Here is a 23,737-nt window from a genome sequence, read left to right as displayed (position 1 = left end):
AAGAGTTCCAGACTGTTCCTGGAAAAGGAAGGATGCCTCTTTTTAAAGCAGGGGAATTACAAAGCAGCACACTTTTTTAAAAATGCTGCAAAAATTAAAAATAATGACATACTAAGACAATTAGATGATAACAGCTACCCATTTTGTAAGATTCCTCTCAAGTATGTCTTTGCTCACATCACAACAAAGTGAAGACCAGTTAAATAGGGTGTCTCTTTAATCCGATGAAAAAAAAACAGTGAACCTACAGAGCTAAAATAAAGGAAAACTGAAATGAAAGAGCAAACCTGATTCGAGGCGGCAGATTCAGCGAAAGGAACATTGGTGACTGGGGTCGAGGCCGACGAAACAGTGGAGGTGGTGGCACCGTGCATCATGGGAACTTTTATTCAGGCGAGTCAGACAAAAGACAGAGGACGAGGATGGGTGGGGAGGAGGGGGGGGGGGGGGGGACAGGAATGATATGGTTACCATGGTAAAATGTGTAGGATCAAAAGTCATGGCACAAGTCAAGTGATAATTGGCAGGATGATTTGAACAAGTATCAGGAGACATGCAAACAAAAAAGAGATAAAGAAAATCACATATTTCATTAGCCAACCAGTCACAAAATAAAACAAGTTCACCAACAGATGGTAGTTAAACAAACAAAACACAGTCATACAATCTAATCAGACTGATGTATCTGATAATTGTATTCAATGGTCAGAACATGTGTATGGAGGGAGCAAATGATCTACAGGAAAAGGGGTCCTTCACTCTTTGGCCACACAGCTACAATGTTAAAGTAGCTTTTTATCAGAAATAATGTTGTAAATACAGCATTTCTGTCTAAAGCCTGAAACAACATTTAGTGTTCTTACTTTGGCTTGAGTTCATTGGAGATATATAGCACCAACACAAACCCAGAAATTATTAATAACTCTGATTATTGTCAGCCTTAAAAACCATGTAGGCAACAGCACACTGGTGTGGTGGAGTAAACTGTGCTGGGGGTCAGTGTTTTGCGTCCTGGTCCTGGCATGTTTCAAGGCCACCACTGTGTGTGTGCGCGTGGTGTGGTGTGTGTGTGTGTGTGTGTGTGTGTGTGTGTGTGTGTGTGTGTGTGTGTGTGTGTGTGGGTGTGTGTGTGGTGTGTGTGTGTGTGCGTGTGTGTGTGTGTGCAGTGACAGCTCCTTACGGCCTTGGTCCACCTCCACAGGTGTTTTCATTTCTGCTGCCTAATAACACACATTGTTCAATAGACGTCTCAGTCACACTCCTGCTCTTGTAAAAGTTAAAGAGGACCACCATCATGTAAATGTTTTATTTCAGAATATCTTCACCTTTGACGATGGCCATTATATTTTAACTCTTAGTGGAAGTACAACTACATCCCTGTTGTGCTCATTTAAGCAAGTTGATTTTAGAGGAATCCTGATGGCTTAGAAGCTCAGTCTCAAGTTTGGCTCTCCATTTTTTATGTATTGCTATACAATTAAAAAAAACTTAAGTCTGAATCCGAAGATTGTCCTTAGATCACCCATTTGACTTTGATATCATTTGTTAGATTTCTTTGCCATGGTTCCTTACCTTCCTGTTATTGGCTGCTGACAGGTGACGTTTGAAGCAGTGGTGGAGAGGTAAACACTAAACACTGTTATCAATCATGGATAACGCTGACCACCCTCGCCTCCCTGTATTGGACAGAGAACGGAGGGCCTTCTCCAAAAGGCTCAGACTGTATAACACCTGATCTGTGTGTCACAGATAACACTCTGGACTGGTTGTTGAAATGGTTAGTATGTTTAGTAGGTTAGAAATTTCGAGATGAATAAAGCACATCTATCTATCTATTGGCTAAAACAGGCTAACCAGTTATATGTGAAATCTAATTACTCAAGAATACTAAAAGTACCTTTAATTTACACAAACAGTTTTGTTTATATACAGACACATGCATAAAACGTGAATGAGAGCAGATGAGAAGCACAGCAGCACAAGAACAAACCAGCTGCAGTAAACAGCAGGATGTGGTGTACATTAGTGCAAACAGCATTAGCAACACCAAGGCTGTCACCAAAATCATCAAAGCTTTGGTTAGTATTAATAAAGATGTGGTAATAGACACCCAAGCGCGTACTGAATGTGCATGGGCAGATATGCTCGCCCCTGAGCACAGAGCTGGTACAGTATGTAGGTGTTTTGGCTGCAGAACTCTGGCTTATCAATAATTCATGCCTGACAGCCATCAAACCAGAGCCCATCAAATGAGAAGTAATTTCAGAGCGAATGCCTCATGTCATTATGTGCAGAATACATGTAAATGTCATCATGTAGAAATATTATTCAGGTCATGTCATGTGAAAAAGTTTCAAATTGAGGCAACTGGACTCATTGATTGGCGGTCCTTGAAGCCAATCAGGGGTCAGAAAAAGACTCCAGTTGCTTCGATTTTAAAGTTTGGGATGACATTTGCTGCTACTTTCAACCAAAAATAAAGGACGTCCTATATCACCATCATCCAACCGTTAGAACGATTGATCCATCATGTCACCGATCCGTGCACTGACCTTATCTTCTGTTTGTTCTGAGGCCTCAAAAACTGATCACATATCAGGCAAGAGAAAATCAAATACAAGCAATGGAAAGCAGAGAAGGAGCAAGGAGGTACACAGCAGAGAGGCTTGAACAGACAGCATGCATACGGTCCCGTCCCACCACACCAGTAACTCCTTACTGTATTATGCAGTCATCTAGTCCTTGTATTGGTCTATACAGCACTTTCTGTATCGTGTTGCAGGGATTGGCTCTTACATGACAGGTGATCACTGGTGTTAAAGGGACTCACCAGTGGAGATGAAGGCTGGTTGCTGGAGCTGCATGTTAGCCAGAGCTTGCTGGTAATGGAACATGCTGGGGTTGAAGACAGTGGCAGCTGCTCCGTTGCTCTTCTCAATGATCGGCCTCTTTGGTAGCGGCTGCACAGCCCCTGGATGCAGAGCCTGGCCGGTGAAACAGAGGAGGTTTAAAAAAAAAAGAAGGAAGGTTACTGGCTCCTGCCAGTGAATTGCAAGTGCTCTTTGAGGTGATAGTTTCCTACCACCACTAGAGGGCACTGCAGTGTCTAAGATTAGCTGATGTGATGTAGGACAGCCAAGAGGTCAGGCCAAGAGCAAAATGGGATTGCCATGCTTTCATTCGCTAATGGTGAGGATGCAGAAAGAACTGCCGGAGAAGACAGCCTACTCATTTTGTTGACAAAAAAACTCAGATCTTTGTTGGATGTGATGCCAGACGCTGCCAGATTTACTCATACTACCTGATTTACCTCAGGTTACTTAATATACGATATGAAGCATAGATGACTATACAGAGGAGAGGGAGCAGCAATAGTCACAACAACAAAAATGTCACATCATGTTTTAAAATCCTTTCATTGTACTTTTCTTAATCTTTTTCTCAATACTTTACCTATTATTATCTTTTTTAGCTCTTAACAGTGCTAAAGGATAGGTCAGACAAAGCAGCAGACCTTAATGAAAACATAGTCCTCAGGTTGTATCATCACATTCAAAGCTGTCTGAGAGATAAAATGATTTGGGGATTTTTCAGTGCATAAGTGAACAACATGCACGTACAGAACATGGAAATCTTCTCCTGCTCCTGTGTTGTGTTAAGATGGTGAGAGTTGCCTTGACTTGGCTTACAGCTTGGAATGCACCTGTTATTCTGTTTTCACTGGCTTTATGAATCAGAGCAGAAAAAGAACAAAGAGCTCTCAATGCGTGTCCCTGTCACAGTGTGAAGAAGGACTCACCAAGGCTGCTGGCGCTGTGTTTTGACTGGCTTGGTGCTGTGCAGCCTTGATCCTGGCCTGTAGGTGAGCTGGAGGATGAAAGTACTTGCATTTGTCTCGACTGCAGCGGCCTTTAATGTAGTCCATGCAGACAATGACTGAGTTCTCACTGCAGTCCACCATGCCAGCCTCCAGGGGGTGAGCATAGCGCAGTCGCTCTCACCACGAGTGCAGTTACCACGCTGGAATTCTCGACAAACCTGGGAGGGTCAGCGGGAGCTCTGATCAACAATTTACCTTTCATCATACTTCAGCTAAACATAGAAACACAACAACTGCACACAGGCTGCATACCTCCAGCTTGTCTGTGCGCACATTTTGTGTGGAGGTGCCATTGCCCATTGTTGCCAGACCGGTGGGACTCCCAGGGACCAGTAGGGGGGTGCTGGGCAGCAGCTCAGGCATCAAGCCCATGGCTGGGCCCATGTGGCTCAAATATGGACTGAATGCCATACTGGGACTTGTTGCCAGGGAGGGTGTCACAGGGAATGTTGTCTGAGAGAAAAGAGAGATGCAGAGGCAGGGGAGAGACACTTTACAGCAGAGCTTTCACTGACTTCAGGAGGTTTGGTGGAAGCATAACATATTTTTGTGTCTCTTTGAGTTCACATTTCTTTTAAATGTGTTTTTTACTTTAAAATTAGGATGCTGTAATTAGCGCAGGCAAAACCAGATGACATGATGATATTAACATACTCACATTTTTCCTCAGTATTTCCTTAAACATAAGTACTAAAGTCTTATTTTTTATGGGCTACTCACTATGGGCTGCAGCTGCGCTCCAGGCAGCATGAACTGCATCTGTTGAGCCAACATGGCGGCTGCGGCCTTCTGCTGGATCAGGTTGTTCCTCCCGTTAATCTCCAGCTGGGTTTTCAGGTGAGGAGGTGGGTGCAGGTATTTACAGTTCTCTCGTGTGCAGCGCCCCTGAGGTGGAGAGATGATACAGAAGTGAAGGGTGAGAGCTGGCAGACACAGACAGGAGGAGATTGTGATTTAGAAACTACATCAGTTGGTTGTCTCTTAACACAGGCAACTAAAAAAATGGCACCTGGATATCTCACCTTCCTATTTGTTTAACTAAATAGAAGGGATCAAGTGCATGTGCAGAACAGAGTGTTCTCATCTGAGAGGAATAGATTAGTAGAATTTCACTGGCACTCCTTTAAAGTCATTTGAAAGAAATAAACACATATATAATTTCAATTATGTGTTTACAGATCATTTAGATGTTTGACCATTTGGTCTCAATCAAACTAAACATTTCATGCTGTGCCTTTAACACACTGTGTTAATAGATGTATTGGATCCAGCTCTGGATTTTTCCACAGTAGCACAGAGAAAGTCAAATAAACTGCAGAGACCAGAGATAAAGCTGCAGAGTGAAAACATATGCCCCACTCTCACCGTCCTGGACAACAGATCGTGTAACTCCACCTGGACAACATCTGTCCAAAAATATAGCCTGCTTTCCACGATAGAAAAATATTGACTGACTGCAGCTGCTGGTGTGTTGTTTAATAAAGAGCTGAGGGAAGGTCAATGGAAAACAGAGACACAAAAAATATGGAATATCTAGGTTACTGTAGATGCCAAAGACATAAAATGTTAATGTGCGTGTTTCTGTTCAAAGCACATTTTTATCTAAACATGAGGCTGTTGACACCGAATGTACTACACATGCTGAGAGGATCTTTTATTGTATCTTATAAATTCATTTTCCAGTTTGTCAACAAATTGACAACATACTATCTGATCAGACAGGCTCCTTTTTCTCATTTTTAGCCCTTTGATAAAATCGAAATCAGATTTTGAGCCATTTCTCCAGATTCATTTTGCCCCAGATTGTCATTAGAGCAGTGTCCTTCCTCCCTCTCCTGTGTGTGGTGGTGAAGGTGAAGATGGTGCTGCAGGAACACTGCAGGTCAACGCACGCTCAGAGGAGAAACTGCAGTCCTCATTAAACCCCTGGGCCGGCAGCAGCTGTCTGCCCCTGCAGATGAGCTGTTAACTGGCTAAACTGCCTCCACTGAGCGGCAGCCACATGCTCTGTCATCAAACCACACCCACACAAACCAGCTTGGTGTTCAGAGGAAGAAAAAAAAAGACGTCCGAAGACAGAAACTGACGTCATAGTGCAGAGACTCTGACAATAATGGATGATGTCGCGCTGAGATGAGACATAAAAAAGGTTGGATAGCAGTAGGACAGCTCGATGAGAGGAAACTGCAGAGCTTTCTATACCAGCATCCTCACACAGCATACAATACACACACAAGCCAACATGCAGCTGCCTGAAATATGGTTAGGGTGGTACACAGGCTTACACAAACACTCTCGCCACTGGAGATCCGAGCAAGCTTTGCGTCAGCAACCTGTGTGTTTAGGGATGAGTATGTAATGAAGATTGGTCCCATGTGCCCAGCACTTCTGCTCCAACTCATAGAGAAAGTACCTATTAATGAGTCTACTTGTGCCCTTTAAAAAAACACAGTTCAGACAAAATTACTGTCTGGAGTCGTGCTTTGATAGGACAGCATGATACAGATGTGAACTCATTGTAAAAACCATCCAATCTGGGGTGGAGGAGAATGAAAAGCAGAGCTGAGGAGCGTTGGGTCAGGAATCTCCTTTAGGTAGCCATAGCAACACACTAGCAACACAGAGAAAGCCCCTGTCTGTTCCTACAGTAGAGTGAATGTTGATGCTCACAGCAAGAAGACAGATATTGATCAGTGGATCACGGCACACATTTTACAACTGTATTAAATCCAATATTGAGGGACGAATATCATGTTTTTTCTTCCAGTTATACTGTATGTCAAAACATATTTACTATTACACATGTTCGTAGAATGACCTTAGGAAGTTCATTAACATTTAAAGTGACGTAACGAACCCTTTGGTACAGATGATCAGACAATAAAAATATAATCATTTCAGTGTTCTGGATCATTTTCACCTTCAAAAGTATTGATGCTGTCATTTGCATTGAGCATCAAGCTCATCAACAATAGCAAATTGTACGTATTTCAGATTTCCTTCTTTTGGTAGCCATAGCAACCAACCTCACTTATATGATATTAAGTTATTAATATCTTTGCAGACACAATGTCTTTGTATCTGAAAACATGGGTGTGGATTTTCTGTCATGTAACGGTCCAGTTATTCAGTGGATTCAGTTATTTGCAGCTTTACAGTGATGCCATTCAAAGGTAACACTGCTATTGAATCTACTGTATGTTGAAAGGTAGGATGGTGGGCAGATGTGATGTCCACACTAATCATGTGAGATGACAGGAGCACTCCAGTTAACAAGGTAAAAAAGAAGTAAGCAGTGAGCTCCTCCCTCCCTCTCCTGCAGCGGGTTCAGACTGACCAGACAGGGCTAATGGAGGAGCAACAGGGAATGACAGTAGTTGGCTTGGACCGGCCTGGAGATGCCAGATATGGGAGGGATGGTGAGGAGGGAAGCCATTAGCAGATAAATCCATAAAATTAACAAAGGAGGGGGGGGGGGCGGGTAGCAGGAGGAAGGCGAGATGCTTTAGAGCGGCTCAGTCGGGGACAGTGTGTGATGCTTCTTTGTTTTTTCTAGTCACTCAACCAGAACAATGATCGTCAGCTGAGTATAATCCTGAGCAGTAATGATTAAACAACACTGACCTTCAACTGTCACCAACTTCAGGTCCCTCAAACTAGCAACATGACCCCAGGGCTTCAAACAGCCCAACGTGGCCTTTAATGCTGCTTCCCTGCCTTTGGTACAAAGCAGCTTCCCTCTATCTCCCATCAATGCATCCAGTTCAGCCAGGCTGTTGCTCTGTGCTAAAAACAGCCGTGCCACTCAGGAAGATCAAACTATCCAATGGGTACGCACTCCTGTGCTGTTGCTAGGCCCCCCCTCCCTCTGTCTCTCCTCTCCATCTCCCCCTGCTCTGGAGGACATAACACAGAAAAATGGCTGAATAATAAATTCTAACTCAATAAACAGGGAGACAGCAGCTGCACTCAGACAGAAAGCCCCTTGTCTGGGTCTCACTTTCTTCACAGCAGAAAAGCTGTGGAGCAAAATCCCCCACAAACACACATACAAACACACACGCTCCGACAAAGCAACAGTATACTCTTGATTTTAGCATAATTGGCCTTTGATAGCTGAAGCTCCTCTGAAATAAAATAAAACGTCATCACTTCTCAGACTGTTGTTCCACTGTGTGTGCAAGCAGAGCTCGTGTTGTGGTTGTGTGCTGCATGAAAGTCAGGAGAGCAGCTGCAGTGATGTCGAGGCACTGCGACCGACTAGCCCACATTGACAGTGATGGAAGCAGACCTCAAGCTAAGCAGCTGTACAGATGTGTGTCTTCATTAAGGCAAAACATTACATGTCAGTTTGCAAATATAATAGCTGGAAATATGATGATTTATTACACAGGCCCCTTTAAAAAAGCATGATTCTAATTGGCTGGACTGTGTAGCTTAATGTTACAGTAAACTACAGTAAACTACAACATCCATGCTGTACGTTTGAATGAAACTTTGCAGCAAGTGATGTTTGTTGCACACAGTGATCAATAAAGAAACAGCAGCAGTGTTTTTGTTCAAAACCAAAAATCCAGACACAAACTTTTACTGTGAAAATATTATCTGTTAACAAATGTCTCATTTTATGTTGAAAGTTTTAAAATTTCTGACAACTTCCCCACTTATTTCCATCTAATAAAGGCAAGACACCTTTGGAAAAAATACCATACGATGACACAAATTGCCAGCTACCATGTGCAGTGGGCTGGCACAACTTTATAAAAACCCACCACCCAGAGCCAGACTACAATGGAAAGAACCAAGCTGTAATTTTTTAGGGATGGATGTGTGGAACGTGTGCTGCATTGTTACCTTGAGTGAATCAAAGCAGGCGATGACTCGGCCATTCTCCACATGGCAGCTCCGCGAGGGGTGTGCAAACTTACACTCGGCGTCAGGCCGCGAGCAGGTGCCTCTCTGAAACTCACGACACACTTCCAAGGTCAGCCATTTGGTGTCTCGTCCCATGGTCATACTGACAGCCATCAGACACACTCACAAACACTGAGCAGGGTGAGGGCAAATGGACGGAAAAAAAAAAAAACGTCTGACGGGAGTGAGGGTGACTAATGGTGATACAAAAAAAAAGTCCCCCGCAAAACACAGAGGAAATAAGAGGCAAAAATATTATCAGTTTCCTCCTCAGTGCAAATAGTCAGCAAGTCCTTTTGGCTGGTGTATTTTTGGGGATGTTTATTAGTTCTTCCTGGGAAAAGTGGCAGCTGAGGGTTCACTAGGGCGACATAGGAGCTGAGTGTGAGCAGAGGCCAGCTCTGTCTCAAAAGAAGAAAGAAAAGAAGGAAACTACTCCAAAGACTCACTCTGGCATGCTTAGATATGTCTGTACATTCACTTGTAATAACTGACACCCACTGTTAGCCACTGTTACATTCACGTCAACATGGTCAAGGCTGGGTCAGTCACTGTAGCTCTAAAACAGTTAAATGTGGGCAGAAAAAGAAAAAAAGGAGATTTCTGTAGAGCAAAAGAAAAAAAGGGCCTTACACTGTGATGTCCTTGCAATGATTAGGTGAGGTGGCGGCTCAGCTCAAAATATGTTGGGACTGCAGCTCAGCAACGTGGGATGGATGACTCTGTGGCTGTCAGGATAAAATATTCAAGGCCAAACACACGCTAAGCCCTGTCCTGCTGTAATCCAGCAGACTCGGCAGACGGACCCTTGCTGTAGGCACTTTGGAGTTCCACTTCCTCCTCTTACTTCAGTCTCTTTCTCATCCCTCCTTCGCTGCACTCTATTCTTCTGTTTTCATCCTCCTCACTGACCTCTCTGCCGCATGTCCTCGTTTGTTGCCTCGCTGTAGATTGTAAAGACAGAAACGTAAACATTAAGATGAAGCACTTACAAAGCAGTAGCCTGTAGAGGAGAAAATGTTAAAGCCACAACCTCGTGTGCAGCTTCTTTGAAATGGGTGGTGATGAGGATCACGAGGCAGGAGGATGGTAGAGAGGAGAAGAACGAGAGGACAAACAAACAGGGGAGCAGAGCACACAGGAGGAAGAGAGGCAGCAATGAACAGGAAAGGGCAAGCTATGTCTTGATTAAGTGATACAAAAGAGAGTGAGCATGAGAGAGCGAGAGAGAGAGAGAGAGAGAGAGGGGATGGATGCAAGCAGGACAGAGACGTCACTTAAAGTCCCATGAGCTTCACAGAGCAAAAAGTAACTTGACATGAATCATGCTGCCATATACTGTGAAAAAAGTAGCGTCCTTGAAGTCGCACATGGGGTTGATACAGATGATTCCCAGAGTTACTAATATGAAGGGAAGAGGTAGGAAAAGGAGAGGCAGGGGTGGCTCTTCACAACTGCAGCTGCTGTGCTCAATGCAAAACAGCAGCCAATCGGACGGACTTTTACAGGCATGCAGGCACGTCACTGACCAATGACTGAGCAATTTCAAACACAGCTCCTCCCCTCACAGAGCCTGTCCTTGTTCCCCACGCTTTTTTTTTCACTGGTACAAGCACAGTCATGGCAGTCATGGCTGTGCCACATGCTAATATTCACACTGTACAACAGCTCTGAGCCAACTCTGAACAGCTTTGTCTTCTTACAAACGCAGAGGAGTGTAGTATGTCTTATCCAGACAGTTGGATTATACTGCAGTATGATGCAAGCAGCCTGCTGTGCAGCTCGCTCACAGGGAGCAGAGTGACGTGGCCGGACACTTAGTGAATACAGATAATAATCAGTATGGTGACACACACACACACACTCATACTGAAGAAATAACAATCTTGCTTTCCAGGTGGGTATAAAGTCCAAACTGCCTGATGTGAAAGCTAAAGCTACAACAGCACATTAATACACAAAGTGAATATACAAGAGGCAAGATGCAGACAAGGAGTGCAAAAAAATAGGAGGAGAGAAGAGGGCGTTGGAGCAGATATTATCAGTCCCTGCGTCTGATGGTGGTAGACGCAGACGGAGGAAACAACGGGGGGGAGAGTGTGAGGGAACGAGTGTGTGTATGAGAGCATGCAGATACACAGCCCAGAAGGAGAACACCGCAGTGGAGTGGGAGAAGGAGAGACAAGGGGGAGGTGGGAACTGAATTGATACACCCACCTTCAAACACAAGAACAAAGGCACATCCCAGCCAAAAAAAAGAGGCAGAGATGAGAGATGAGCAGGTAAAGCTATTGCTTTGCTTGCTTAACCATTATGCTTGTCTGTGCCTCCTCCTCCTCCTCCTCCTCCTCTCCTCCTCCTCCAGCCTACCTACTGATCGATGGAAACTTTTCTCATGGGGACAAGACAAGCGTCCCTCCAGCAGCTTTGCCTGTCCTGCATTCAGGTCCACGTCAGTGTCGGGCATCTTTGCTTACGCACACCCTGACGGTGCAGCTCAGCAATATGCAGCCCACATCATCAAAATGCTCCTCACTGACACTCCTCACTTTCCTGCCACACCAGTCACCAAATGGCGCAGTTACTATTACAACCATTCCTGGAAAGCTGCACAACAATACTGGTTGTCCTCTGTACTGCAAACAGTGCCTTTTGAATATAGCCGGGAATGACCTTTCATTTGCTGATATGAACTACTGTGACTTTGCTTTTCAGGAGTTTCACCCTCTCAGAAATGAACTGTTAAACCAAGCCTCTTCTTCTTTGCCTTTGGTCTCTGTGAGGAGCCTTTGCGTATACTAGAAGACAATAAGGACAGATAAAAATAGAGAAATCATGCAGTAGCATGTAAGTAGGCTAAATGTGACATGCTCTCTTGAGGGTTATGTTTGTTACATGTTTATTGACAGAGGAAACAATGTGAGAGCTATTAGCAAGCAAGCAGACCTGACATTTCACCAGGCAGGAAGTACATTTAATTATTTAGTTACTCATAAGTTGCTGCAATATCCCTGAATGTAAAAATGTAGGAACATGGGAAAGGACAAATGACTTACTCAAAGCACAAACATAAAATAATCAACTGTATATTACACCACATGTACAATGAAGCAGCATTTTAATTTAGTGGCTATTTTTTTCTGATCCACACCCAAGTGTCACCACAGAGGGAGCAAATTTAGTCTGGTCTACAAGTCTGTAAGTGTATTAGTCTGGATTAACCATGTGTTGTTGCTGGCTTGGGTGATTATCAGTCAAATGAGGCATTTTCATGTATTGTTTTGTGACTTAACGTTCATTTTACTTGAGGTTAAGGTAAAGGTATGAAAATGGTTTGGAAAATATCCTAGTTGGGGTTACAACTGACACATTTCTACAAAATAAACTTCAGAAAGCTCTTTGAGTTTGAAGTGAAGCATCTACTGCCGCTATACTGTAGAGCACAATGCTAACTATCAATGCTACACGAGCATGCCAAAAGATACATGAGAGGAACAGCCAGAGAGAGTCATCAAGAGACAGATCAATTGAAAACAGTTAAAAAAAAGATAAGAACGATGTTTAGCTGTGAATACTCTACATCTAAATTTGACGAAGAGACGGGGTTTGATGCAACATGCTTGAGGCTACATTATTGTGCAGTTGCAGCCCCCCACACCACAGCTCTCTGTGTTGTGCCCTAAAAAAATGAAATAAAGCATGAAAATAAGATTTAGCTGCACCTCTATTACAGTAAATAAATAAAGATGTGTAGTTTAATCCTAAAACAGGCAGTTTTATTTGCAAATGATATTTGAAGCAACAAATCCTCCGAGCTAAAGCGGCTTGTGCCATTATTTTGCTTAGAAAAGGGCTGAAATGATTAATCAATCATCACAACAGCTGCAGATTATTTTTCTGTCAATCAACATATTAACTATTGAACGGGTTCATCTCTAATGTGCAGATCTACTTTGAAAAGGCAACAAAACACTCAATTTAATGATCATGCAGTTGTATAGAGTGTACATTCTGTGCCTCGGCTTAATGAACTTGTTTGACCTTTACATAGCAGCGTGCAGGGTTGTGTACAGTGTGGTGGATACACACATACTGGCCTATAGCTCTGACAGCCATTAGGTACTGCCTGCTCCTCAGGTGTCGGCAGGGATGCGAGCAGCTTCAGCAGGCAGTAGGTGTGGGTCAATGTGTAGGTGGAACATGCCTGGGGGGGTGGGGGGGATACAGAGGAGGGATGAGAGAGGCTGCTGTTGACTCCAGCGCACTGCGTCCCTCATCAAACACAGTGCACCAAAGGGCTACCGACAGCGTAACCTTCAACTGAAGCTCTGACGTCTGCATTGTGGCTGGTGTGTAGGCTGGATGCCACCTCACACAGCCTTGTCTCCTCAGGCATGCATTCAGTGAGAGGCACATTAACACTATTTAGATCATGTTTATCTTTGCTCTAAAGGGAAGTGTTTAAGAATGTTTGTTGATATTTTTGCCAGAGGTTTATTTTGTGAGTTTAAACATGTGTCTTTCTCTATGGTTCCATTTATTTTGAGCCATTTTATGATAAGAGTATTTAAGTGTCACTGGTTAATACTGCGGGCTGACAGAGAAAAGATGTGATTTGAAATAGAAGTTACAGTTGGTGATGAAATACAGTTTTTTGTGTACAAAACGGAAAATAAAATAAAACTGTGTCCACAGTTAAGCTGCATCCTAACACTAAAAGTACAATATGAATGTGCCTAAAACAGAACAATTTAGAAATTTAAGCCTATATTTCTCCAAACAAAGAGTGTTAGGAACAAAGCTACTTTATTTAAATTGAGTATAGGCTTACAAAGAAGGTTGATAGAGATTTAGAAATGGTGATAAAACTATAGAGATCAGATTTTAACAGACAGTTGAGAGCCTGGAAAACCCCCCAGAAGCCCAAATACGTGTGTCCATTTGGTTTCAAATGAATCTGTGCGAGTCCTGTGGGATTTTTTTTTTAAATCTGGAGTTTCCCTGTTTTCCAAAGGCTCTGTGAATTCTACTTTTAGAAGCACACGTAAAACCTAAAGCTGTGAAGCCAACAGCTCAGACAGGCCCCTGTATATTATCTCTGTTACAGCTCACTTAACTGACAACTCTTTTAAGAGCAGTGTCAACGGACAAGTGCAAACCAGGCCAACATGACGACCAGGTGATTGATTAAAAAAAGGGTAAGGTGAACGATACATAAAACACACTGAGAGTGAAAGGCGGCTGCCTGGAGGGAGGGTGCAAAGTAATTAGGTTAAGTATCAGTAATCCTTTCAGCTCATTAAAACACCACAGCTCCCATTCAACCAAACATACAGCAATCCTATTTCTCCATACAGAGCAACACAGCTTAAACAACGACTTGGAAAAGTGCAGCTTAATCCCATACAGTAAACTTTAAACTGTAGGATATTTGAGACTTCCTATTTTTTCATCAATGTGCTTGTTTCTCACATGAAAGGTAACTGAGTAGAAGAACGGGGTCTTACAGCTGGGCCACTAACACATGATTTGTTGTTGCTGCTGCAGCTTTGGTGAATGGTTTTATTTGCGCCATAAAAAGTGGGGCGGTTAATGTGTGTGTGAAATGGAGAAATGAAAACAGGTTATGTGGGAAGTATGCTGTATGACCTTGTGTGTGTGTGTCAGTTCATCTGTGTTTATATTAAGTAAAGAAAAACTAGCTAGACTGGTACAGAGTCCACAGTCTGGATTTAGCATGAACTTGTCTTGACTGGCTATAGTGGTAAATGAGCCAAGATCATGGGAATGTATTCAGTGGGGCTGTGTGCAGTCTGATGACAGTAAATCATGGTGGTTTGGAGTGTCTGACCCCTTACAGGACAAACAAGGACAAGTCATGTGCAGCAGAATCCTGCACAGATAACCAGGAAGCTTCCTGCAGTCTGTCTGCTGTCATGGATTCAGAGTCAATATTACAACAGTGACTCTCAATCTAATTTCACTTTGATTGAAATAAAAAAACAACTTCAATACTGTAAACTACAATCAAACCATCAGTTTTTGCTGTGCAGACCCCAGGTAGCACTGTGACAGCTGTCCCCAGCATCATGTGCAGACAGAGCAGAGCTCTCAGACCTGCCCAGATCACGCTCAATGTGAATGTTATTACTGCTGTGCCTCTGTGTAACACCGCAGTCATGCCCGTGTTTAACTATAACAAAGGCGCTTTCAGGCTCCACGCAACAGGCAGCAGTGCAAGAGCCGCATTAAATGCGTGCATGTGGGATTAAAACATAAAATTCAGAGCTAACCTTATTTATTCAAATGCGTCAGGCTGCATTAAAATTGCTGCAAAGTCAACTGCGCCAGACGCGCTCAGGCTCCTACCTGTTTATCCAAACCCGACCCAGGCTCCGGAGTCTTCTCCCAAATGAAGGTCGGAAGAAATGTTTCTATTGATCGTTAATTTCCGCGAAGACGTCTGCTTAATCTGTGGAGCACTCTGCCCTGGAATCAGATCAGAATAAGAAAAAGACGCTGGCTGGAAACAAAATGAGATCGAAGCTGGTAAAAGAAAAAAACGTGCTGCCGCCGCGGAGGGAAAGAAATGCGTAAAGAAAGAAGCGGAGTCTGGCTGCTGAAATGCGGGCTGCACTCACATTTGCTCGGCTGCAACGCAGACTGAACAGACAGCAGATAACAGGTTTAGGAAAAAAATCAGGGGGAGGGCGATATGGAGAGGGAGGAGTTGGAGGAGAGGGAGAGTGTTTGCTTCGTTTATTAGATAACATCATTAAGGCAAATCAGAGTCACGACAAAAGCACCGCAGCAGGTACGAAGGTGAAGGTGGACCGCTGACCCTGTGTGTGTATGTGTGTGTGTGAATGATTGCACAAATGACTTCTTTAAACTATTAAATAGCAAAACTTTAGAACAAACGTCAACAAAACGCACCATCAGTCTATTTTAAGTCTATAACACATTTAGTATTAATAATACAAATAGTTAAAATATGTATGAAAATGTGTCCTGGCTTTTTTGGGTGTAGCTACCTGGTGACCAGTTTTGTTTCATAATGAAGCCTAACCCATAAACTGTCACCTTGTAACTTTGACTTTTACTATTAACTCTTCATATGAAGAACAAAGAAGGTTTCAGTAATGCATGTGCCTGATCCAAAACGGGAAGTTAAATGATCAGGGCAAAGGCTTCTACAGAAAAGTCTTTATTGTAAAATGTGGCTTCTGTTTTTTTGCTTTTAGTTATTTGTTATATAATTTTTAAAAAAACTTTTTTACATACAAAAAACCTAAAACTAAACTAAAAAACAGCATACGTGCTGATAAAAATGGCATGCTGTCTCTCAGATTAACATCTGATGTCTGATTAAATCAGAGGAAATGTAGTTGTAATTGTGATGGAAACACCACAGCTAGTTATAAGGTCTTGCAAGGGAGGAGAATGCACAGAAGCCTTAGGCAGAAACATTTTTACTGCAGCTTGATTATGGAGAACAGAGTTGACCATACAAGTGAGCACTCGTACTGCCACCAAATACTGAAGGTCTCTCACTCACACATTGACCAAGCTGTCTTAGCTCTGTCTCCAAACAGAGAATGCTGTCTGGAAACAGTCTAAGGTCATGAACACTATACAGGTTTGACCCGGTGGAGTCCCTGTGTCCTTATCTGAGACTGTGGTCACTCGACATAAGATTTATTTTGATGGTAACATCTTTACAATTCTGAAACAACATGTTGACTGCTGTTGGCTCAAAATTCACTTGAGACAGTATAAAGTCAACTTACAGATTAATCTCTGTACAGAGCAACCTCTAAAAATGCTTCACATTCTCTATTAACATTCATAAGGAGAATTGGAAAAAAAATATATAGAAAAAAATATATATAAATATATATAAAAAATATATATATATATATATATAATATATGCACTGTAATGTCACCCAACCTAATTTGAGAATAAGCCATGATGTCAGCCCCAATATCTGCAGTCTGGAAGTTTGAAATGTATAAAATTTGCTTCAGCACCCCCTGCTGGTGTTCTAGTGTACTAAATGAATCAAAAAACCATGCAACCTTTTGTGCACAAGATCAGACAAAAGAACAGTAGACACAAAAAGAAGACATCCTTGCAGCTCATTAAATGTAAAAGCATTTTATATAAAAACAGACATTCAGTCATCTCACAACATCAGCAGTTAATGCTACACATTGAGGTATCTATGAAATTATTCTCTTTTTTCTCATTATTGAAAAGACACTTTAAAAATACAGTGACATATCAAAATGTACCCATGTCAGACTAGACAATTTGGCAAACATATAGATTGTTAACCACAAATGGTGTAGTGTTTGTTAAATAGAAATACATAACATTATTCTTTGTACCAAAGACAAAAAAATAAACACCCTCTTAAGCTACACCACGAATTCATGTGTGTTTAAAGTCAGGAGAACAGTGCAGAAGGCTAGTGTCATCACCGATAGGTACAGGACTGCAGGTAGTTTAACTTGCCAAGTAAATGCACATATTATAAATGTCAGTTGAGGCAAAGAAATACAAGCAGTGTTGATAATAAATTAATGTATCGGCTAAAAATAACAGACAAGGCAGAACTCGGTACACCTATTAAGACACCCTACTGCTCCTTTCTGTCACTACCACTGCTCCACATTGTCCATATAGTCTTCCATGGTGCTATTCTCATCCAGATCCCACCAGTCTGGGAGTAACACGCTGTCCTCTGCCGCATTCTCCCTCTGTTGTTCCTCAGTTACAACAGACCGGCTGTTGGTCATACGTGGTGGTTCTGTGGGCCTCGGCTGCCTCCCCTGCTTTGTTGCGAGCCTTCCACGGAGCCGCCTCCTCTCCTGTTGACGCCTCTCCCTGGCCTGCCTGCGCTCCTGCTGCCTCGCCACCTGGAAACGCTGCAGAAAAAGGTCACGGGCATACTCATACAGCTCTACGTCCCATCGGTTTAGTTGGCGGATTCTGCGTTGTGTGTCTGAAGGCACATCAACACTGGAGGCACGTGTGCCATTGAGTTGTGTGAATGGTGAGATAAACTCCAAGTTAAAGGTTCGTTCAAACAGATACTGCGTCTTGCGTTGGTACTCTGTCAGCCCAAAGAAGGCCATGCCTCGTAGGTTACGTTTAGCACTCTCCAGAAGGACTGCCCAGCGCTCATCCTCACTCATTACAGAGACATTGTAGCACCCCACCAGGCTCAGGTCAGCCAACATGCGGGTCTGCCGGTTGTTGGCCAGGTTGTAGGGGCAGTCCATGAACTCTTGCAGGGAGCAACCTGACCAGTCATCTCCCGAATAGCATGTTGGCAGCTCTGACAGTGTTGGTGAACGGCCCTCACACACATGTAAGGAGGCCTTCCAGGTTGCTCCACGCTGCACGTGACGCCATTCGCTCAAGTAGCGTGATACTGGGTCCCTTAGGATGGTTATATAATAATAGTTCCTACTGGAGAGAAAAAATATATCTTAGCTTTATAATACTAATCAAGAGTCCATATCTTTATTGTTAGTAGTGCTGCAACTATTTTGTGTTACATCATCATAAAGTATGCAGTATTTTGACTTGTTTGCTTTGGCATGCACTAAAACATGTGTACAGTCATGTTTAATTATAGTTTAACTACTAAATTATACTGTCTGTGGAGATTTCTTGCAATATTTGTACAAATGTTACAACCGAATTTTAACCAGATTATGACCTAGTGCACTGCTGAATCATCTTTATGATGATTTACGCAGTATTCATGATTGATAGTGTGATTACCTACCTGGGCAAGTTCTTGGGAGCTTCTCGTGAGTCCATGCGTGACGGGACACAGCTGGTCAGCTCAGTCCAGTCCGCATGCAGGCCGCAGCTCCAGCCGGTGGAGAAACGGGAGAAGAGCCATGTCTCCTTTTTACCTGGCCGGAAACAGGTACACTTCTTTTGACCTGCATGGCACTCGCACGGCCTCTCAAGCTGAATATTGCGCACCAGGTGTCGTCCAAACGTCGTGCCACCCGTCTTCTGAATGTGCAGAAAAACTATAACATCGTCTCCTTTGATGTTAAAGTCTACGACACGGTTTAAATCTTCTTTGGTGAAGTTGAAGCGAGGGACAAAGCGCGCCAGAGCGCCGTCCTCTGCGATGTATGGGTCTTTCAGGAGCCCGTCTTGGCGTTCGCTGCCACCGCGTCGGGAACCAGTTGCACTACCGACGTTAAACCAGGAACCCAGCTGGTGTAGCATCTGGCACTCTGATCTGCTCGGGCACACGTACTGGATCATGATGACGCCGAAGAGCAACACCATCAGCAGGACGATCAGAAGCCGGTGATGGCTGCTATTGTTGGATTTCTCATCCATCTCCCCGGGACGGACAGAACTCATCACTCAGGCGGTCCGGACCCCTTCCTCGGCTGGGGGCCTGTAGTGTGTATGCGGCTGCCCAATAATGCGAAAACAATAACAATGCGACTGTTAGCCAGCCACCGTTAGCCAGCCACCGTGTCGACTGTCAGAAATCACACTGTACCTTACTGTGTTTTTAAGTATTGAAAACATCTGGGCGCCCCTGTTTCACTTGAAGAAGGCCGGTCATCCTGCCATCAGGTTTGGTTAGCTGCACAAAGGGATAATCTTTTTTACAGCAGTAAATCCGCGTCTTCCGCGGCCATCGATTCTTGACCTTTCTTCCCAGCAGCCACCGCGCTCACAGTGGGAGTGGATGGTACGTCACCGTGGAACGTCCCAATCCAGGCCCGGAGTTGTGGCTACACATTAGTGACGCTTTGTCACGCTGTGTGTTTGTAAAGGGTGACAATTTGAACAAAACATACATGAAATACTATTTATGGTCATGGTAATTTATCAGTAAATCCATATGCAAGGATGATCAAGTTTCATCGCCGAAATAGCTCAGTTGGGAGAGCGTCAGACTGAAGATCTGAAGGTCCCTGGTTCAATCCCGGGTTTCGGCAAATTTTACAACAGCTCAAACTTGAGCCGACGGGGTGTATGTATGGCCCCAACTGAAGTTAAACTGAACTGCTCAAATTATACCAAAGTTCTAAGAGGTGTGGTTGTATTATCATATGGAATGATGATAATCCGGATAGTCCAGGACTACTCTTATGTTAATTTGTACTTATTGTTCATTCTGTAGCTCTTTGTTGCGGATTTGGCCCTCTGTGGTGTTTTATCAGTTGACTGGGGGGCAGGGGGAGTAGAGAAGAAAGGAATCTCACTCAGCCCCACCCCACATTCCTCTTTACTAAACTGTGGCAGTCACATCATACCCCGTAGATTTAACAGTTACTTAAAATACTGTGTGTGTGTGTTTTGTTCCCTAGTGAAAGCCTCCAGCTTAGACCACAGCAGTGTGACTTTATCTGCTGATGGTCGGTATTGATCAGACCCCTGATTAGATGAGATGATCTGTACAATCGATCTGTCTCTGCAGGGTGATCAAATCCCACTCCTGTGCACGATGATTGAACAGACATCAGTGACGTCGCCAAAGCTGCGTCATGGAGGAATTTGTAGGAATTTGATCGTTTGTGTAGCAAGATATATCACTCCAGCTCCCTCTCATTATGTCGTTAGAGTCTATGTCTGCTGTTCATCAATTGTAATGATAAGTGTAGAGATCTGCCGGATGTGAAAAAAAATATTATATATATAATAACAGCAGAGGAGACATCAAAAACCACTCCAACTTTGACAGCCTGGCGTGCGGAAACGATTCGTAATTGGAAAATTTTGAATACAAGTTTGATAGAGCAGCATCTAATGAGCGTTTTAAGACTAAACTGGAGTCTGTAGCTTCAAATTTGGCGGAGGAAATACATTTGGCAGTGACCCTCTTTGAAGGGCTCTCTCATAGACTCCAATGTTAAAAGTGACACCGAAATTGCTTCATATTTGAAAATTATATATTTTTTTAAAAAAACCTCTAAGTTGACCCGGTATGTCCTCTGTGAGATCAACATTTTGATAACTGAATGGCCTAAATCGGTCAATGTATGCTGAAGATACGCTGCGCCAAAAAACGTACGGAAGAATAAGAAGAAAGAGGGTGAAGAACAATAGAACAACAATTGCCTAGCAACGGCAATCAAACTAATCATATAATTTATAATTATACTTGAGGAAACTACTACTGCAGATATCAGTCTTTATTTTGTAACTTCACAGCATTCGTAAATGTAGATTATTATAGTTTATGTATGTCTTTGACAGTGGTGAATGTTGGTTGGTTTCTGAATTTGAAAAGGAGTGAGCGCTCTGTGTCTCCGCCCCTTCTCTGGTTGTGTAACGGTCTGACTGCGGAGCGGCGACTCGGTCCACGCCCTGGTACTTTAAATACCCACCAGTGCCGAGTGTGTTAACCGGGGGAAGTCACGGCGATGTTCTGGTAAAACTGTGGTTCCGCTGCGTGAACACCAGACTCGCAAAGTTTTCGCCATTTGTTGTTGTTGTAACATGGAGCTGGACCGGCGGCTGCTGCTGGCCCACTGTGCGGCTCACGCCCTGTCGATCGTGGCGGGGTTGCTGGTGGTCGTCCCGATGGCTCTCAACGGATCCGCTTTTAAAGGCCGCTGTGCCCTCTTCTCTACGGGCTACTGGAGGACCGAGGACGGGGCCGAGCCCGCGGCACAGCCGGGAGAAATGTCCCACCTGGTGGTGCAGCAGTGGGGTCCGCCGGCTGCATGCCAGTTCGCCACGTTTGTGGGTATTTTCACGGTGCTGTACGGGGCTGCGCAGGGGTGGAGGTACCTCTTCTATCTGCACGGCCGACATGACGAGTGAGTCCACTGAAACGTACACAGACACTGTGAACATTAGGCTGTCAACACTACTGCAGCAGCATTAGCTGACTGTAGGAAGCATCAGCTGTTGCAGAAGTTTATTATGCAATTAAATAGCCACATCTACAATATATCTGCTCCTATGGATCCAAATCTACTGTATACGTGCAGAAATACATTATGCATCCCAGTGGGTGTTAAAGCTCCAGAGACTGATTTGGCAATGGACTGAAAATAGAACACATAAATCAATAAATACATTTGATCAAGTGAGTTGCTCATAATTCTTTAGAAGTTAAGGTTAATAAAGTTAATTCTTGTTTATCCACAGCTAACTAAGAGTCCAAAACAAATTGGTTGAGACATAGTCATACACAAAAATAAACACAATTTAAAAAAAAAAACAGTTTCAGGACAGGACACATTATAATCTTTTGATTTTAATATTTATTATTTTTAATAACTAATCAATGTGTTGGCTGTCGTGCCTAAAGGCTGCCTGTGATGTTTGTTTCTGCACAGCACCCTGTTTTCATCCTTCCTCACAGTCCTGCTGAGCGTGTGCGTGCTCTTCCTGTCCGGAGGGGCCAGCGTCCTCCTGTCCCTAGGATTCAGCTCCTGGTGTGACACAGTGACCAACGACAACACACGGCCGTACAGGTGCGTCACTCCAGGATAGACTTGTTGGTATTGTTTTTTTGCGAAACTTCCTGCACCCTGGTGTTTGTTTAGGAGTTCACACAGTGATGTGACCTGATGTTTTTGTTTGTATTCAGCTGTGCTGAGTCGCAGTCTGTCCCGCTGTACCTGGATGTGGACACTTCGTCTTTCTACACAGAGCTCAGTCTGGCACAGGTAGGTGCACAAAACACACACACACACACACATTGTGCACAAAAGTGGCACACATTAACTCAGCCTCTGTTTCAAGAGAGAATTTCTCCATGAGTTCTTTTTCTCTGTAATTCGAGGTAGATTTAAGCTGTTATAATATTACACTTTATGTTTTTGAAATAAATGATGGTGGGAACTGAGAGGCCCTCGTATGTCAGGTTTAATGACAACATGCTGAGATTCACTGGTGTCGCTTCACCTCTGTGTCCTCAGGCATCTCTGTGGTGTGTGACGGCTCTGTGGCTAGCTCAGTCCATCCTGGCCTTCCTGCGGCTCTACCACTCTCACAGCCAGCACATCAGTGGACCTTGTCTGCCCCGAGAGAAGGAGCTGCTGCTGGGACACAGCCCGTCTGACAGTGGCTCGCCCTCACCTCCACATCCTCCAGCAACACCCACCATCTTGGTCTAACCAAGAGGTAGTGATGTAAGGAGTCTCTGAGCTTACACCTCAGTTTGTTCACTATCACCACTGATAATGTTTCCTCTGCAGCTCTTACTACTCATCATCTTAAATAACAATCTAACCAATAAGTCACATTTATGTTCTTTTTATAAGTAAGTTATAAAACAAAGTATAGAAGTGTAGGAATAACAAAGCTATGAGATGATGACAACACTGAGGGAAAATATGTGTTGTATTGGCAGATAATGTTATATTCATTATCTTCAGATCCAGCAGTGTAATGTCACACTGTCCTCCATTTTTGTCTTAAAGAAAACTACATTTCAAGGTGCTTCTATTTAGATAACAAATTATTCTGGCTATTGCATGAAAAAAAATGTGTTTTCTAAATTGTGACTCAATTTCCCTGTGCAGATAACTGGATTTAATCACCGTTAATTTGCAGCCTTTAAACCAAATTAATCATGAACATATTCCAGTTTTCAGCTACATTATTTTATTTGCATAGGGAAATATGAAGAAAATGTATCTTAAAAAAGTATAAAACTTAGATCAGTGGTATAATTTCCTTTTAAAAACAGCAGTAAGTGTTGTTAAATGAGCTCTTAGGATTTTCAAAGGAAAGAAAAACTGAAGCCTCTGTCATTTGAGTGTAACCTCAGTACAACTACTGTACATGAGTACATTAATTTTTAAAGCAACTAGAGAAATTTGTAAAATGCTGTTAAAGATAAAATAACTTTGTAACAGTGGAGGAAGAGATGGGTTAATGGCTTTAAACTGTTGTCACACATCAACGCTGCACAGAACAGGACAGCTG

The 23,737-nt window shown here is 43.3% G+C and overlaps 3 protein-coding genes, 1 non-coding gene and 1 pseudogene across 5 annotated transcripts; 2 read left to right on the top strand and 3 right to left on the bottom strand.

Annotated features, from left to right (window-relative positions):
* The window catches only part of LOC114443047 (autophagy-related protein 2 homolog A-like), a 9,310-nt pseudogene extending 9,168 nt beyond the window's left edge, over positions 1-142 (bottom strand).
* On the bottom strand, positions 10-15,452 carry LOC114442781 (muscleblind-like protein 3). Its single transcript, XM_028416578.1, is given in 8 exon segments — positions 10-382; positions 2,831-2,984; positions 3,800-3,987; positions 3,990-4,038; positions 4,133-4,333; positions 4,601-4,765; positions 8,735-9,738; positions 15,164-15,452. Coding segments are annotated over 7 exon segments (1,140 nt in total). The 5' UTR covers positions 8,909-9,738; positions 15,164-15,452; the 3' UTR covers positions 10-173.
* A 1,644-nt stretch (positions 15,453-17,096) lies between these two features.
* LOC114442499 (heparan-sulfate 6-O-sulfotransferase 2-like) lies at positions 17,097-19,174 on the bottom strand. 2 transcript variants are annotated; one of them, XM_028416085.1, is made up of 2 exons: positions 18,597-19,174; positions 17,097-18,274 (listed from the first exon to the last, which is right to left on the bottom strand). In XM_028416085.1, the coding sequence occupies exons 1-2, from the start codon at positions 19,172-19,174 to the stop codon at positions 17,458-17,460; spliced, it is 1,395 nt and encodes a 464-aa protein (XP_028271886.1). In that variant the 3' UTR covers positions 17,097-17,457. The 2 variants fall into 2 exon arrangements, with proteins under 2 accessions (XP_028271886.1, XP_028271887.1); XM_028416086.1 differs by having other exon boundaries at positions 17,097-18,271.
* Positions 19,175-19,715: 541 nt separating this feature from the next.
* Positions 19,716-19,788, top strand: trnaf-gaa (transfer RNA phenylalanine (anticodon GAA)). The gene has a single exon. It is a non-coding gene; the product is annotated as a tRNA-Phe (tRNA).
* A 1,326-nt stretch (positions 19,789-21,114) lies between these two features.
* Positions 21,115-23,308, top strand: LOC114442777 (transmembrane protein 179-like). Its single transcript, XM_028416572.1, has 4 exons — positions 21,115-21,615; positions 22,141-22,278; positions 22,395-22,473; positions 22,726-23,308. The coding sequence occupies exons 1-4, from the start codon at positions 21,293-21,295 to the stop codon at positions 22,921-22,923; spliced, it is 738 nt and encodes a 245-aa protein (XP_028272373.1). The 5' UTR covers positions 21,115-21,292; the 3' UTR covers positions 22,924-23,308.
* Positions 23,309-23,737: the final 429 nt, after the last annotated feature.

The sequence above is a fragment of the Parambassis ranga genome, chromosome 10, assembly GCF_900634625.1.
Source record: "Parambassis ranga chromosome 10, fParRan2.1, whole genome shotgun sequence".
Lineage (NCBI taxonomy): Eukaryota > Metazoa > Chordata > Actinopteri > Ambassidae > Parambassis > Parambassis ranga.
The sequence above is the reverse complement of the archived record's forward strand: the minus strand, read 5'-3'. Positions and strand labels throughout refer to the sequence as shown.